Raw genomic sequence first — 15,107 nt, forward strand, 5'->3', positions numbered from 1 at the left:
TATCGAGCCCCACGACGGGCTCCCTGCTCCGCGGGGTCTGCTTCTCCCTCTGCCTCCGCCCCTGCTCCCTCTCTCTCTTTCCCCTCCTGCTCCTTCCCCCCCCAAGCTCTCGCTCATGTGCTCTCTCTAAAATAAATACTCTTCTTTTTTTTTTTTTATTTATTTGACAGAGAGAGAGCACAGCAAGGGGAGGGACAGAGGCAGAGGGAGAAGCAGGCTCCCTGCTGAGCAGGGAGCTCAACTCGGGACTTGATCCCAGGACCCTGGGATCATGACCTGAGCCAAAGGCAGACACTTAACCGACTGAGCCATCCAGGCGCCCCCTAAAATAAATAATCTTTAAAGAATATTTTTTAACTGAATACTGGGCATTTTAGATGATGTGCTGTAGAAACTCTGGGTTCTGCCCCCTGCCCCCTGCCCAAATTAGTGTTGTTATTGGTACTGGTGTTGGTTTACTTAGTACTGTGCCTGGATGGTGAATTCTGTTGAGTCTATCTCTTCTGCAGTGTGTGGCCACTGGGATCTCTACTAGGTTTGTTTGCTTGTTTGTTTGTTTGTTTGTTAAGTAGCCTCCATGCCCAGTGCGATCAAGAGTCGTAAGCTCTACCGATGGAGCCAGCCAGGTGCCCCTCTGCTAGATTTTTTTTTAATTACTTTTTTATACGTAAGTCTGGTTTCCTAAGCTTCCCTGGGTCAGTATAGTTTAATGACAGTCAATTACTGGTTAGAGGTTATGCTTAAGTATCTGGAACAAGTAAGGACTCCGTCCTTTGCAGACAGTTGTGTGTAGGTTGGGGATGCCTTCAAAGTTCAAGCAGTTTACAGTTCAGCTGTGGTTTTTCCTTTTTGCTTGTGCAAAGCCTCATATGCAGCCAGAGAAGAGTATATAGCTGAATATACAGGGACAGCTGGGGGCTTATCAAGGCCCAATTGCGGCTATTTTATTGACTGAATTTCCTTGTTAAATTTCTGGCTGGACTGTCTTTGCTTCAACCAGTCTCAAGGCCTCTGGCAGCTGAGGTGTGGGTCCTAGCTAGCTGTCTGCCACCATGATTGCAATTTTCCCGACAAACACCCTTTGGGGCTTTCTAATCAGGCCAGCCCTCCCCAATGTCAGGTCCTGGAGTCCTGCCTGACTCTGGTGGAATTACCACAGGGTGGGAGGAAAGGAAAGTAGCCCCCTCCTGAAACTCCACAGACTGCCACTGTTCTTACCTTTTTCCTTTTTTAAGACTTTAGTTATTTATTTGACAGAGAGCAAGAGAGAGAGAGAGCACAAGCAGGGGGAGGTCAGAGGGAGAGGGAGAAGCAGGCTTCCTGCTGAGCAGGGAGCCCGACGCAGGGCTTGATCCCAGGACCCTGAGATCATGACCTGAGCTGAAAGGCAGACGCTCAATGACTGAGCCCCCCCAGGAGCCCCTTCTTTCTTCCTTTCTTTCTTTTTAAAAATTGTATTTATTTATTTGACATAGAGTGAGAGAGAGACCAGAGGGGGAGTGCGCAGAGGGAGAGGGAGAAGCAGGCTCCCGCTGAGCAGGGAGCCCGATGTGGGGCTTCATCCCAGGACCCTGGGATCGTGACCTGCGCTGAAGGCAGATGCTTAACCGACTGAGCCACCCAGGCGCCCCCCTTTTTTTTTTAAGATTTTATTTTTGAGTAATTTCTACAGTCAACTTGGGGCTCGAACCCACAACCCTGAGATCAGGAGTCACACCTGGCCCCTGACTCCACTGACTGAACCAGCCAGGCCCACCTGATGTTCAGTAATTTTTTTCAATGTGCTCTCAAATGTTGTATGCCTTTGGTCAAGAGTCCTGGAATGGGGGCCGCCTGGGTGGCTGAGTCGGTTTAGCATCTGCCTTCTGCTTAAGTCATGATTTCGTGGTCCTGGGATCGAGTCCTGCATTGGGCTCCCTGCTCAGCGGGGAGTCTGCTTCCCCCTCTCCCACTCCCCCTGCTTGTGCTCTCTGTCAAATAAGTAAAATCTTGAAAAAAAAAAAAAAAGAGTCCTGAAATGGTTGCTTTTAACAATTTGTCCTGCTTTAACATTGCTTTTTGGGGAAGGGTTTTGGAAAACTCAATCTGCTATTCCAGAAATCCTGCCCACATACGTAATTTTAATTTTTCTAGTCACCATAAGAAAAAAAAAAAAACGCATGACATAAATTTTGGTTTTTTTGTGTGTTTTCGATAAGATTTATTTACTTATTTTAGGCCGGTGGGAGGGAAGGGGCAGAGAGAAGAAGAGAGAATTCCAAGGAGACTCCCTGCTGAGTGCAGGGCCCCACGAAGGGCTCCATCCCGACCCTGAGATCATGACCCGACCTGAGCGGAAACAAGAGTGGACCGCTCAATCAAATGAGCCACCCAGGCACGCCTCCACGGCATTAATTTTAATAATGTATTTAATATCTAAGTCAATATGAGAAAGTATCGTTTCAACAGGTAACCAATATTTTTAAAATTATGAATGCCTACACTTCTTTCCCTTGTTTCTAAGCCTCTGAAATCTGGTGTGTTTCACACTTACAGCACCTCTCAGCTCAGACCAGCTGCATTCCAGCACTGGCTCCCCTGGTGGGCACAGGAGAGATATTTGGTATGATGGTTATTTTTCAAGTGTGTTAACGTATCTCTCATGTTTGATATTCTTCTTTTAATCCTTGTCCTTTGAAGATGCTGCAATATCTAAGGATGGAATGCCTAGCATCCATCCCTCCACCCTGTCGGGTTCGTGCGCAGGGGCCTGCGAATTAAACCAAGGGCGCGTGCGCTCCGAGGCGCCGAGCAGGGGCTCGCGCAGGAGGCAGAGGCAGGGGTTCGGGTGCCTCGCTGGGCAGGGGAAAGGTGAGACCAAAAGGCTCCCTCAGGGAAGGGGAACGGGTTTCGGGGAACGCCAGGAGACAAGCCCACCATCGCAGCTACTCCTGCCGGTCGCTCCTGCCCCGACGACCCCGGACTCCTGCGCGCGCCTGCGCCAGTCCCCGAGGCGGGGAGAGCTCCGCGCGTGCGCGCTCCGTCTTCCAGCGGGTTTGCCGGGCGTGTTCCCGGGGGCCCCGGAAGTGCAGGGGTGTGGCCTCGCGGACGGCAGCACTTCCGGCCCGTGGGGGGGGCTTCCTGAGGCTTCTGAGCGCCGGGCCGACGCGGGGAGGCGGGGGCCCCTTTAGGAGACAGAGGCGGGAGCTCAGAGGGGAAAGCGGGCGCCGGCCGGGCCGGGCCTCGGCGCCCGCGGTCGGCGCGTCACCCTCCCCGGTCCGAGCGCGCCGTGGCGGGGCCCGGCCGACCTCTGGCCTCTGGCCTCTGGCCTCCGACCTCGCGGGGCGGGGCCCCTCCGCGGCCGGGCGCCGTTTCCCGGGGACGCGTTTCCCGCCGCACCGCGGGCCGCCCGGGCCGCCCTGGCGGAGGCACCTTCCGGCGGCCCCGGCGCGGAGCCCTGGGCCGGGCGGCGGCCCCGGCGTGGCGGCCTGCGGTCAGCGAGGGAGCCCCCGCCGCGCCCTGGCTCCCGGAGGCCCGGCGGCGGTCCGGGAGGAGCGCGGGCCTGGGCGCAGGTGGGTGTCCCGTGGGTCCGGCCCGGCGGCCCCGCCGGCGCGAGGCGGCAGCGACGGTGCCCGCGCCGCGCGCGCGCTCCGGGGACTTGCCCGCGGGGCCTCCGGGCCTGCGGACGTGCCAGACGCCCCGGGGCGCGCTCGGCCCGTGGCCAGGCCCGTGACGTTGCTCGGTGGTCGCAGAGCGCGGCGCGCGCGCCCCCGGGGCTGCCCCTGCGAGCCCGCTGTCCGCGGGGTTCCGCCGCGGGGAAGGGCACCTGGGCGGCGCGGGAAGAGCCCGGCGCCCCCCGGGGGCGGAGCCGCAGAGAGAGCGGGACGAGGCCTCGCCGGGGAGCAAGGGGTGACGGCCTCCCCTGGGGGCTGGGGGCTCCGGGCCCCGCCGCAGCCGGGACCCTGGCGTGCCTGGCTTGGCCGTCAGCAGGGGCCTCGAGCAGGGTCGCGCTTCCCCCGGGTTCGATCCTGCGCGTGCGTGGACGCCCCGCCGCTGCGGGCACCGGCGGCTGAGCCCTCGGTCTCCCCCTTCAGTGTGGAGGCGATGCCGAAGCTGCAGGGCTTCGAGTTCTGGAGCCGCACCCTGGGGGGGGCCCGGCACGTGGTGGCGCCCATGGTGGACCAGAGCGAGCTGGCCTGGAGGCTGCTGAGCCGCCGACACGGGGCCCAGCTCTGCTACACCCCCATGCTCCACGCCCAGGTCTTCATCCGGGATGCCAACTATCGGAAGGAGAACCTGTACTGCGAAGTGTGCCCCGAGGACCGGCCTCTCATTGTGCAGGTGGGCCGGGGCCCGGCCGGGAACACCAGGTGCAGCGTCTTTCCAGAGGCAGCTTCCCGATGGGGGTGCGGGGGGAGTGCTGTGGTGAAGCACCAGCCTGCCAGGGGCCCCTGCTGCCGGTCTCCCAGAGATTTACCCCTTCCCCGGGAGCTGGCTCAGTGTGGGCGAGGACATGCCGTGGGCACGGGGGGGAAGAGTCACAGCCCCCCACCCCACTGCCCGCCTGCTGTCGGCCGCGTGTTTTCTCGTTATCAGACGACTGGAAAGAACACTCTGCTCTCTAGCCAGAGTCAGTGATGCCGGTTTTCTGTTTACAGTCGGGACAAACATGAATCAGTGATTCCCCCTCCTTTGGGTGTGGGCACGTGTCCTGCTGTAAATGTTGAGGACGGGTCTGCAGTCAGACCCGGGGACCCCTGTGGCTCTGGGGAGCTGACGTACCAGGGCCTGGCTTGGGCTCATGGCGCTTTCTGTATCTTTCCCAGTTCTGTGCCAATGACCCAGAGGTGTTTGTCCAGGCGGCTCTCCTGGCTCAGGATTACTGTGATGCCATCGACCTGAATTTGGGTTGCCCGCAGATGATAGCCAAGCGAGGTGAGTTCAGCTCCGGGTCGCTGTATTGAGCACTGCTTTGGGCAGGGGCAAGGCCCTGAACCCGCAGGGTGCCCAGCTAGACACCAGGGTGTGGACGCAACCAGGGGAGGGCCTGGCGCTGTTCCTGGTGGCATCCCAGGCCTTTCTTTGCTCCTCCCTCTGGAGGGACAGGGTTCCCCTGGCTCTCAGAGGCCCGTCACTCCCCTTAGTGCCCTGGGAGTCACCGGGCTCCCTGTGGGTAAACGCGCTTTGCAAGAGGGAGGTCCCCCATCACCCTCACCCTGCGGCTGTATGCTGCTAAGTGTGCAGTTCAGGGGTTAGCATTGTTCCCCCGCCTGGGGCTCAGACTTTGTTCTTCCCTGAGTCTAAGCGGTTGCTGGTTGGTCAGACGCTGTGCAGGTTGGGCACGCCATCCAGTGCCCTTGAGCTCCAGCAGCTGGGCACACAGCCCCCAAGTGTGATGCTGAGAACCTGCTCAACTCAGTGACTATTCCTGCTGCCTGCTGCCCCTCGGGACTGGCTTGGCAGGGGGCTCGTGCCCTGTGTAGATGCGGGAGGAGAACGGGTGCCGAGGACCATGCTGGTCTTTTGCAGGTCACTACGGTGCCTTCCTGCAGGAGGAGTGGGACCTGCTCCAGAGAATGAGTGAGTTGGCCGCGTGCTGCAGGGTCGTGGTTGGTGGAGGAGCCCTGAGCCGGTGGCCAGCGTGTCCTGGCCACGGTGCGCTCACTGCTGCAGGAGGGGGCTGTGAAACCTGGAGCCGGACAGCGGGTGCTGGAGGCAGGTGTTCCGGCCCTGGCCCGGCCCCTGCAGCACCCTGGCAGATGGGAGCTGGTGCAAGGAGGGGTTCCCCACGGCCTGCCTGAGGTGAACGCCACGTTTTTCAGAAGCCGACTCTCCTTTTCTTCAGTTCTGCTGGCGCACGAGAAACTCTCTGTCCCTGTCACGTGCAAAATCCGAGTCTTCCCGGAGATTGACAAGACCGTGAAGTATGCCCAGATGCTGGAGAAAGCAGGCTGCCAGGTGAGGGGCCTGTGGGCTCGCAGGGCCGCACGCTACTCCCCTGCCTCGGGTCCCCTGCACCCTGAACCGGGGGAGAGGGGTCCTTGCCCCCAGGAGCTCCCTTGAGGCACTGACTCGCCTGGGTGGGCCGGCATCATGGTGACCACGAGGTGAGGCCTGGTGAGGGTGGGTGAGCCACATGTTCCCAAGAGGGAGGCTGGTACTGGGCAGGGGGAGGTGCCAGGCCTCAGCTGCCCTCTCCCCACCTGCTCCCAGCCTCAAGTTCGGGTTGGTGCCTGCCTGCCCATCCCTGACACGTTTGGAGCTGGGGGTGCTGCCACTTGGCAGACTGGCCCGTGAACGGGGCTGGGCCTGTCCGCTCTGCATGCTGGGTGAATCCGTGGGACGTGGGAGCCCCGGGCAGCAACCCACCAGCTGCAACCCAGGAGACTGGGGGACAGGCACTGTATGAGCTGGGCCCGGGCTTTGGTTTGGGGTCTGTGGCCATGAGCAGAGTAGAGCTGTGCATTGCTGTGTTCTAGTTGCTGACTGTGCACGGGCGCACCAAGGAGCAGAAGGGGCCCTTGTCGGGCACTGCGTCCTGGGAGCACATCAAGGCCGTGCGGTGAGTGGGCATGGCGGGGGGCGCGGCTGCCCGGGCTGGCAGGGAACGAGAAGCACCTGCTCGGGCGGAGTGTGGGGGATGGAGCACTGTCCCCCGGGGGTGAAGGGACAGGGTCCGTCTCCCCTGAGTGTCTGCTGCCTGCTCCTGGCAGGAAGGCAGTGGCCATCCCTGTGTTTGCCAACGGGAACATCCAGAGCCTGCGGGACGTGGAGCGTTGCATCCAGGACACAGGAGTGCAGGGGGTCATGAGTGCAGGTGAGGGGCAGGACCACGGCTGGCGGACAGCAGAGGCGCCGGGCCCCGTCTGCCTGATGGGCCGGAGCGCTCGGGCCAGCGGCTGCCCTTGGCCGGACATGGGGGCAGGGGGCCGTCCCTCCGGGGGCGTGAGCGCCTGCTGCCTTGAGCCCTCCTCCCCCCGATACCCCACAGAGGGCAACCTGCACAACCCCGCCCTGTTTGAGGGCCGTAGCCCTGCCGTGTGGGAGCTGGCCGAGGAGTACCTGGACATCGTGCGGCAGCACCCCTGCCCCCTGTCCTACGTCCGGGCCCACCTTTTCAAGCTGTGGCACCACACGTGAGTTGTTTCTCGGGGCAGACACCGATGGGTCTGGGCCCCAACTGGGGTGTGGGAGGATTTAAGAGGGAGCCTTCTGGAAACATTTAGTGGAAGAGCTCGCTACCGAGTCGGGTCCAGGTCAGGAAAGAGACGGAGTGCGTGTGCAGGGTGCAGGGTGCAGGGCTCGGCCTGGGGAGCGGGGTTGGGGGCCGGCTCAGCAATGGCGCCTCGGTCTCAGGCTACAGGTGCATCAGCAGCTCCGGGAGGAGCTCGCCAAAGTGAAGACCCTGGAAGGTGTTGCAGCCGTGAACCAGGAGCTGAAGCTGCGGTGTCAGGTAGGTGGTGGGGCTGCCGGGGCTGCGGTGTGGCGGGAGGGGGCCTGGGCTCTGACATGGGGCGCTCTGGGCTTTTGCAGGAAGATATATCCAGGCAGAAGGAGGGAGAGAAGCCCTCTGGCGGCTTGCCTTTCTTCCACTGGATCTGCCAGCCCTACTTACGGCCAGGGTGAGCTTTGCACCAGCCCACGGGCCGGGGTTGGGGGACCGGGGTGCACACAGGAGGGGGCACTCCGCCGCTGCCACAGCGGGGGCCTGGCCTGCTCTCTGCGGCCTCGGTGGAGGGTGCTGGCGGCTCGGCTCTGTCCCGCGGTGCCTGCTTTGCCCTCACCCATCCGTGGGTGCTTTGGTTTTATGTCTGTCTTCCATAAGGTGATTCTCTTAAGTGCTTCTGGTCCCAGGTGGATCTGTCCCGGGGGCAAGCAGCGGACAGCCCCGAGTTCCCGCTGGGTCCTTGCAGCTGTGGCTGGGCTGTCATGTGTGGCCACCTCAGGCCGTCATGGTCTGGGCAGCCTAGGAGCCGAGCTGCTGGGGCGCTGTAGGCACGTCCTCACCCTGGGGCCCCAGGCGAGTGGGTCGCCTCTCGTGGAGCCCCCAGCTCTGCCCGCTGCCCTTCCCTTTCAGGCCCAGGGAAGGGAGCGAGGAGAACGGGGGTGCCCGCAGCAAGCGGGCCCTGGAGGAGGAGGAGGGCGGCACAGACGTCCTATCCAAGAACAAGCAGAAGAAGCAGCTGAGGAACCCCCACAAGACCTTCGATCCCTCGCTGAAGCGTAAGCTGGTCCCACCGCTGGGGCCCCAGGAGCTGCTCCCCAGGGCAGGTGGGAGAGCAGTAGCAAGAGCCGCTTGTGAGCCAGGCTGCCGTGGCCCTGCTGGCCACGTGCTCCCTCACCCACTGCTCGGAGGCAGAGGTGGCCTTTGGGGCCACTCTCCTGAGAAGGCTCTTCTAGTGGCAAACACCCGGTGAGCAGCACCAGTCTGTGTGCTGCGTCCTCAGGCTGGGGCTCGACCAACATCTGCTTCTGTTCTTTTCTCAGCAAAATACGCCAAGTGTGATCAGTGTGGAAACCCAAAGGTGAGTCTGGCCATGCTGCCCAGGAGGCGGTGGGTGGGGTGGTCCCCGCTGACACTGCCCTTTCCCTGCCTGTTGAGGGGGCAGCCCGAGGGAGGGGGGCTGCTTCCCCGCCTCAGGACAGCCCCTCGCAGCATGGAAGGCAGGGCCTGGGCCGGGGCGTAGCCCCCTGGTGCTCCTGGCCAGGCCTGCGCTTTGGGGAGCTTGCTCAGGTGGCAGGGCATCAGCCACAGGCTCACTAGTTAGCCCATGTTCAGGGAAACAGATGTGTGTTCAACCTGTGCCGGGGCTGCTGCAAGAAGCGAGCTTTCAGAGAGGCCGCAGACTGCCCAGGTAAGGGGCACCTGCTGCCGCCAGCACCCTCCCCCGGCCCCCAGAGGGGGCAGTGGACCCTCAGCCTCCTGAGCCCCACTTCTTTCTTCCTCCACCAGGTCATGGATTGCTTTTTAGAACCAAATTGGAGAAATCTCTGGCCTGGAAGGGGGCCCAGTCCCGGCCGCAGGAGCCTCAGCCAGCAGGATCTGGAGAGCCAGGAAGCCTTCCTGAGGTTGTGGGCAGTGCCCTGGCCTGAGGGGCCGCTGGAGCCCCACACACTGCCCCACCAGGCCCCAGGACTGTTACTGAGACCTCAGCGTGTCCCACTTAAGGAAATGCCTTTACTCAGGGAATCTCCCGCTACTCAACACAGAAGGATGAGCTGGTCTTCCCCTCGGCCCTACGCTGGGAGCCCGGAAATGCTGCACCAGGGAGCAGGCTCCCAGGCTGGACCTGCCCCCTCCTTGCAACGTGTGTGTTCAAAAGTGAACAATAAATCCTTTCAAAGATGCACGCTTGGAGAGCTGGAGACAGTAGGTGAAGGCCCCAGGCCCAGCGAAACATCGGAGCAAGGTTGTGAGTTGGGGGGGGGGGTCAGGGCCAGTGAAGACTCCACAGACAAGCAGCCGTGGGTGGGAACCCTCTGCCTCGGGAACCTTCCTAAAGGAGGGCAGCGAGCCGGCCTCGGCCTCCTCCCCGCCCGCACGAGGGGTGCGGAGCCCCAACCCCAAAGCTTAACCTCGTGGACATGAGCCTCAGAAGCCCTCTTAGCAGGAAAAAACGGCACAGGGGGAGTGTTCTCAGGCTGCCCTTTAATGGACTGAGACTGAACTTGTCTGCAACCCCCAATGACACAGGGAGGCTGGGAGTCCGTGCCGCCGGGGTGCGCAGGGGGAAGGGGGGGCGGGTGAGCCCTGCAGGTCTCTCCTTCCGGGAAGGGCCTTGAGCAGCAGCCCATGTCGCCAGGGCCCCCACCACAGGGCACAACAGGGTGGAGGGGGCCCGAGAAGCCAGATGTGGATGCCCTGGCGGGGGGGGGCCTGCACAGGGGGCACCTCCAGAAGTGCCACACGAGCAGTGGGGAGCCTGTGTGTCCAAGTCCGAGGGTGGGGGCATGGGGCAGGGTCGGGGCACGCAGACCGTCCTGGAGGCCGACGGGCGCCCTCACATGTTGGTGCTCATTCGGGACTGGCTGTTGGCCGGCGTCAGCTCCCCCTGGCTCCCTTCTCGGGGAGGGGACTGGGGTGGAGACGCGGCTGCTCAGCCCAGGAGACGTGCGTGTGCCCACCCCGCCGCTCCTCCACGCCGGGGCCGCCCCTGCCCTCACCTTGACGTGAATCTGGTTGCGTAAGACGGCTGCCCGCAGAATCATCGCTTTGGCGCGTCTCTGGAACTCCTTCCCCATCAGCAGCGACTTCTCAAAGGTGGTGCTGCGTTGATCCACGTCCCTGGCATACAGGATCTGCGGCGGGAGGGACGGGGCTCGGCGGTGCTCATCAGGGCTCAGGGGCCCCCTCCCTGCACCCATGGCCTGGGCCCAGGCCTGGCCACCTTGCTGTGGGAGTCGATGCGGGCGTTGATGAGCCCCTCCAGGATGAGCTGCGTCAGCTCGTCCTCCAGCGCCGCCACGGTGGTGTTGAAGGCTGCGGCCATCTTGTGCATGTCCGCGGACACGTAGGGGCTGAAATACTGCAGGGCAGAGGGGGCGTGGGCCTCCCGCGACTCCCAGGCAGTGCCCTGCCTCAGCCTTCGTGCCCCCACGTCTACCTGGATGAGGGCGCGGTTGCGGATCTGGGTGTACAGGGTCCTGACGTGGGGGGCCAGGTACATGTCCAAGAGCAGGTTGTCCTGGTGGGGAGACCTGGTCAGGCACCGCTGCCCCCCGCCTTCTGCCTTGCCCCCCCCCCCAAGCAGGCAGGTCCCTCACCTTCATCTCATCCAGCATCTTTAGGCACGAGGCGTACTTGGACTCGTAGAATTTGAAGATGATGTCTCGAACCTGTGGCTCCAGCTCCAAGAACAACTTGAAGGAGCTGCAGGTGCACACCCCTCAGAGCCGGCACTGCGCCTGCCCATCTGCCCTGAAGGCCGGAGGCGGGGAACCGGAGCCCCCCACAGGCCCGGAGAACACGAGTCCTCAGGCTTCTGGGAGGGGGCAGGGCCAGAGAAAGGGCCCCCAAGGGGGACAGGCTGCAGGGCGAGCACCCCACCCTCCACCCACCTGCTGGAGATGACGTTGCGCTGCAGCTCCTGCCGGTCAAAAGTGGCCAAGGCACACAGGCCACCATAGACGGCCACGTTGCTGGGAGAAAGCAGCTGAAAGGCAAGAAAAGAGTTGGGTCCAGACCCCCGCGGTCACTGACAGTCGAGACAGAATCCAAGGAGGAAGCCCAGACACAAGGCTGGGTCATCCCTGCGCCGCCCACCACCCACCCAAAAAAATCTGCAGGACTCCCACAGAGGAGATACCCCTCAATAAAGAGCCTAACCCACGAGCCCTCCCCCTGCTTCCCAAGTCCCACCAAGGGCTCGTCCCCAGACACCCTCCTGTCTCTCACCTCGGGGAAATCACAGTGATCGAACGAAGCCAGCAAGAAGCACTTGGCAGCCTGCTTGTACTTGCGTGCGGCCAACTCGGCCAGGCCTGGGGGGCGGGGTGGAGGCCGGGGGCGGGGGGGCAGAATGAAGCCCAGTGCCCGGAGGAAGCTGCCAGAGCCGCCATCACCTCTCCCACCCCAACTGCTGCTCAGCGTTAGGGACAGGTATTCTGGTCAAGATGTGGTCACCCCCGCGAGCACTGACTGGGGCACTCTCCTCGAGTCAAGGGCCCAGGGAAGTCGTGCACAGCGGTGGTTTCTCCTGCAAAGGACTCCCGGGCCCACCCGTTAGTAACACCTCAGCTCCTGACCACTGGCCGCCGCTGGCCTCCCCGCCCAGGACTGGAGCCTGGCAGGCACCCCCTGGAGCCATGGGTGCAGGGCTCGGACATTTCCTCGGCTGTGACGAAGGCCCACCACCCTGGCTGTGAGGACCCGACCTACGGCATGCACAGGCCAACCCCCGGTGCTGGGGTCAGCTGTGGCGGCCTGCCGTCCCGAGGCCCTCACCTGCAGCACACTTGAGCTTGGTGAGAATCGCCTGGGTCTGGCTGTCCCGCTCCCCACGCTGCTGCAGGAGAAAGCAGGACATGTGAGCCCCGGCCTCCACATCCTGGTCCTTCCCCAGGCCCTGCCTCAGCCTGAGAGGGGCAAAGGCAGACCCGGGAAGAAGACCAGGCCTGCCCGAGCCTCAGCAGTCCTGGCACAAGGTCTGAGAAAGCAGAGAGGGTGGGAAGCCGGCGTTACCTCCGCAATCTCCGGGGTGGACTCGGCCTTGCTGACGTAGCTCAGCACGTGAGACCAGTTCTGCAAGTAGACGCTGACCTGGCGGGCGGGCGGGCGGATTCAGCCGGGGACGCCCCCTCCTGGCTCAGGGGCAGTGCGGCCCTGCATCCCCCCGACTCCCGACCCCGGCGACGCAGGGCCCACCTTGATGACGTTGAGGCACATGTTGATGACATGCTTGGCGCTGGTGCAGTAGTCCCGGGCCCGGGAGTAACACTTGAGGGCATTGCTCAGGTCCCCACAGTCCAGATAGTGGTCACCCAGGTCATCGTGGCCGCGCCTGTGGGCCCAGACATGAGCGGACCTGGACCCAGGGCCACGCGGGCCTCGCTGCCCGCCCCCCGGTCTCCCGTGAGCAGCACCTGATGCTCTCCTTGATGGAGTTGCCCTTGTAGTTCTTCAGGTCCGTGTCCAGCTTCTCCAGCTTCAGCAAGGCCTTCTTCCGCGTGGCCTCCACCCAGGCCGTGTCGAGGGGCGGCGGCTCCACGCCACTCTCGGGGATGGTGTCGGGCGCATTCTGCAGCTCCCTGAGGGAGTACCTGGGCCATCAGGGGCCGAGGTGCAGGCAGATGGGCGCCGCCTGGGGGCCCCTGCCCGGCCCCTGCCAAGTGAGCACCCAGCTGGCACAGGAACACGGGGACCCCGGCCTGGTGCGGACGCCCAACAGGAAAAGGGTCGTGCGTGCAGCCACGCCAAGAGAAGAGAAGCACGTTGCTGTCACAAGCTCTGCTTGATGTCAGAATAACTACATGTCACGTGCACACAGAAAAAAGCCAGACGACGCAGACAGCACGGTGGGCAGAGTGAGAACCTAGCCCGTTTTGCCATTTATCACCCTTCCTGGCTTTTCAACAAGGAAGGCCACATCGAGGCAGTGATGCTACTAAGTGCCCACATGGGGACGGTGTCAGGCGTCACAGGAGCACAGGAAAGGCCCCCGCGCGGGCTAGACGCAAGGGGGACATACCACATCCGACCCCAAGTGTCTGCTCCCGCCAAGGGCCCTGCCTCCTCCTGCCAAGCCCCCGGTCTCACCTGGTGGCCTCCGAGAGCTTGCGGTGGATCTCTTCATACATGTCCACGTTGAAGGTCCTCTGCACAAAGGAGAGGGCCATCTTCAGGGCCTCCACCCGCAGCGGGGGGCAGTGGTCAGCAATGAACTGCAGTCGTTCGATGCGCATTAGCCCGCTGTAGCTGGCCGCATACTGCTCCAGATCCTGAAGTGGGGGTGGGGGGTTGGATGGAGACCGTGCAAGGCGGGACCCCAGATCCCAAGCCCTGGCAGGTGAGTCAGGAGCAGGACCCAAATGCTGACGCTTCTGCAGCATCTGAGAAGCGCTATGCCAATAGCAAGAACAACCGGGTATCCGGGCACCAGACAGACCGCTAGCCAGTGCTGGCAAAGGCCACTTGGGGTGGGCCAGGGCAGAGGCCTCCAGGGTAGAGCTCTGCCCCGGAGGTTGAGGGGGTGAGCGGCCAGAGCCAGACGGGGGACCGCTCGTGACGGCCAGTGCCCAGGCGGAGCAGTCAGTCAGGAAGCAGGGCTCCACAGGCTGGGCCCCAAGGAGGACCTGTCCTGGGTCTGAGAGAAGCTGCACATGGGGCTCTTGCGTGTGGGAGAGAAGCGGGGTGCACGGCCTCCGGCTGGGCTGCCACCCCTCGTAACAAGAGGGCAACTGAGCAGCCTAAAGGCTTCTGGGTCAGAGAAAGGCAGGGCCTGGGTGGGGGGCCTGGCCCAGCCCTGCCCCAGGACTGACACCCCGAGCCCCTTCCTGCCTGCTCCAGGACCGCCTGGAGGCTCCCGTACCAGGGTGGGGTTCTCCACCACGTAGTTGACGTCGGGCGCGTTCTGCGGGTCCTCCTGGGGGTCCACATCAATCTGCATGGGCTCCACCGCCCCCTGCAACACAGGCGGGCACCTTGGCGCTCGAACCAGGCCGCCCAGGGCGGGCGGGAAGCCCTCGCTCGGGCTCTGCCGGTGCTGCCGCGGCCCCGGCGGCATCCCGCCCGGGAGCGCGCGCCGCCCCTGCCCCTCCCCGCTCCCGGCCTGTGCCCGGGGCCGCCCCTCGCAGGCCCCGCCGCTGCTGGGCGGCGCGCCCAGGCGCCAGACGCCCCGCCGGTCTCCGGGGCAGAGCGCAGCCGGCGGGGAGGGCCCCCGCACGTCCCCGGCCACCGTCCTGACGCAGCTTCCTCCGAGCCGCAAGGAGCGCCCGGCAGCGGGGGCCCAGGGCCCGGGCGGCGGCGGCGGGAAGGAGTCTCCGGGGGCGCCCGGCCCGGCGGGGTGGGGGCGCGCCCCCCTCCCGCGCTCGCTCGCTCGCTCCTGGGCCCCCTGTCCTGGAAGGTACCTCGTAGAGCAGCGTACAGGCCGACAGGCTGGCGCTCAGGCTGAAGTCCCCGGCCGTGCGCGGCAGGAAGAGCTCTGACCTACTGCTGTGGGGGGCGCGGTACAGATCTGTCACTGACGAGGAGGCCGAGCTGGGGGCCGGGCTACCCCTCATTCTGTCCTGACTCTCTGCACCCCCCGACCCTGACACACAGCTGGCCTGCTGCTGAAGGGAGAAAGAGCGTTAGCGCCGGGCCTGCCGGGCCGACGGCGGGGACCCTGCGCGAGGCCGCCGGGCCGCGGGAGGGGGAGGCCGCGCGGGGGCCCGGCTCCGGCCCGGCGGCGGCGGCGGCGGCGGCGGCGGCGGCGGGGAGGCGAGGGTGGGAGTAGGGGCGGGGGAGGGCGCGGAGGGGCCGCCGGCCGCGGCTCGTTACCTGCAAATTAAACACCTGAACCGGCAGCGGCATCTTCACCCACCCCGCCGCGGCGCGCCGTTCACTTCCGGGGCAGCGCCCTCCACTTCCGGGGCAGCGCTTCCGGGGCGGGGGCGGGCGGGGGGGGGGGGGGCGGGCGGGGCGGCTCTTA

The 15,107-nt window shown here is 64.0% G+C and overlaps 2 protein-coding genes across 7 annotated transcripts; one reads left to right on the forward strand and one right to left on the reverse strand.

Moving 5' to 3' along the window:
- Positions 1-3,142: 3,142 nt before the first annotated feature.
- Positions 3,143-9,216, forward strand: DUS1L (dihydrouridine synthase 1 like). The gene is made up of 14 exons (XM_025859943.2): positions 3,143-3,551; positions 4,074-4,320; positions 4,806-4,914; positions 5,509-5,559; positions 5,825-5,937; positions 6,459-6,541; positions 6,693-6,796; positions 6,971-7,115; positions 7,336-7,432; positions 7,513-7,601; positions 8,057-8,202; positions 8,467-8,504; positions 8,759-8,834; positions 8,933-9,216. The coding sequence occupies exons 2-14, from the start codon at positions 4,084-4,086 to the stop codon at positions 9,070-9,072; spliced, it is 1,428 nt and encodes a 475-aa protein (XP_025715728.1). The 5' UTR covers positions 3,143-3,551; positions 4,074-4,083; the 3' UTR covers positions 9,073-9,216.
- A 392-nt stretch (positions 9,217-9,608) lies between these two features.
- Positions 9,609-15,065, reverse strand: GPS1 (G protein pathway suppressor 1). 6 transcript variants are annotated; one of them, XM_025859940.2, is made up of 15 exons: positions 14,957-15,027; positions 14,545-14,629; positions 14,007-14,099; positions 13,235-13,416; positions 12,562-12,726; positions 12,344-12,479; positions 12,161-12,238; positions 11,924-11,984; positions 11,375-11,460; positions 11,038-11,132; positions 10,744-10,849; positions 10,584-10,664; positions 10,368-10,505; positions 10,144-10,278; positions 9,609-10,055 (listed from the first exon to the last, which is right to left on the reverse strand). In XM_025859940.2, exons 3-15 carry the CDS (start codon positions 14,082-14,084, stop codon positions 9,981-9,983), a joined length of 1,416 nt encoding a protein of 471 aa, XP_025715725.1. In that variant the 5' UTR covers positions 14,085-14,099; positions 14,545-14,629; positions 14,957-15,027; the 3' UTR covers positions 9,609-9,980. The 6 variants fall into 6 exon arrangements, with proteins under 6 accessions (XP_025715725.1, XP_073742244.1, XP_073742245.1 ...); XM_073886143.1 differs by having other exon boundaries at positions 14,545-14,745; positions 14,957-15,020; XM_073886144.1 differs by having other exon boundaries at positions 11,924-11,981; positions 14,545-14,748; positions 14,957-15,017.
- Between the last annotated feature and the right edge of the window lie 42 nt (positions 15,066-15,107).

Source organism: Callorhinus ursinus, unplaced genomic scaffold (assembly GCF_003265705.2).
Source record: "Callorhinus ursinus isolate GAN/ISIS: 27379988/994484 unplaced genomic scaffold, GSC_fseal_2.0 scaffold68, whole genome shotgun sequence".
NCBI lineage: Eukaryota > Metazoa > Chordata > Mammalia > Carnivora > Otariidae > Callorhinus > Callorhinus ursinus.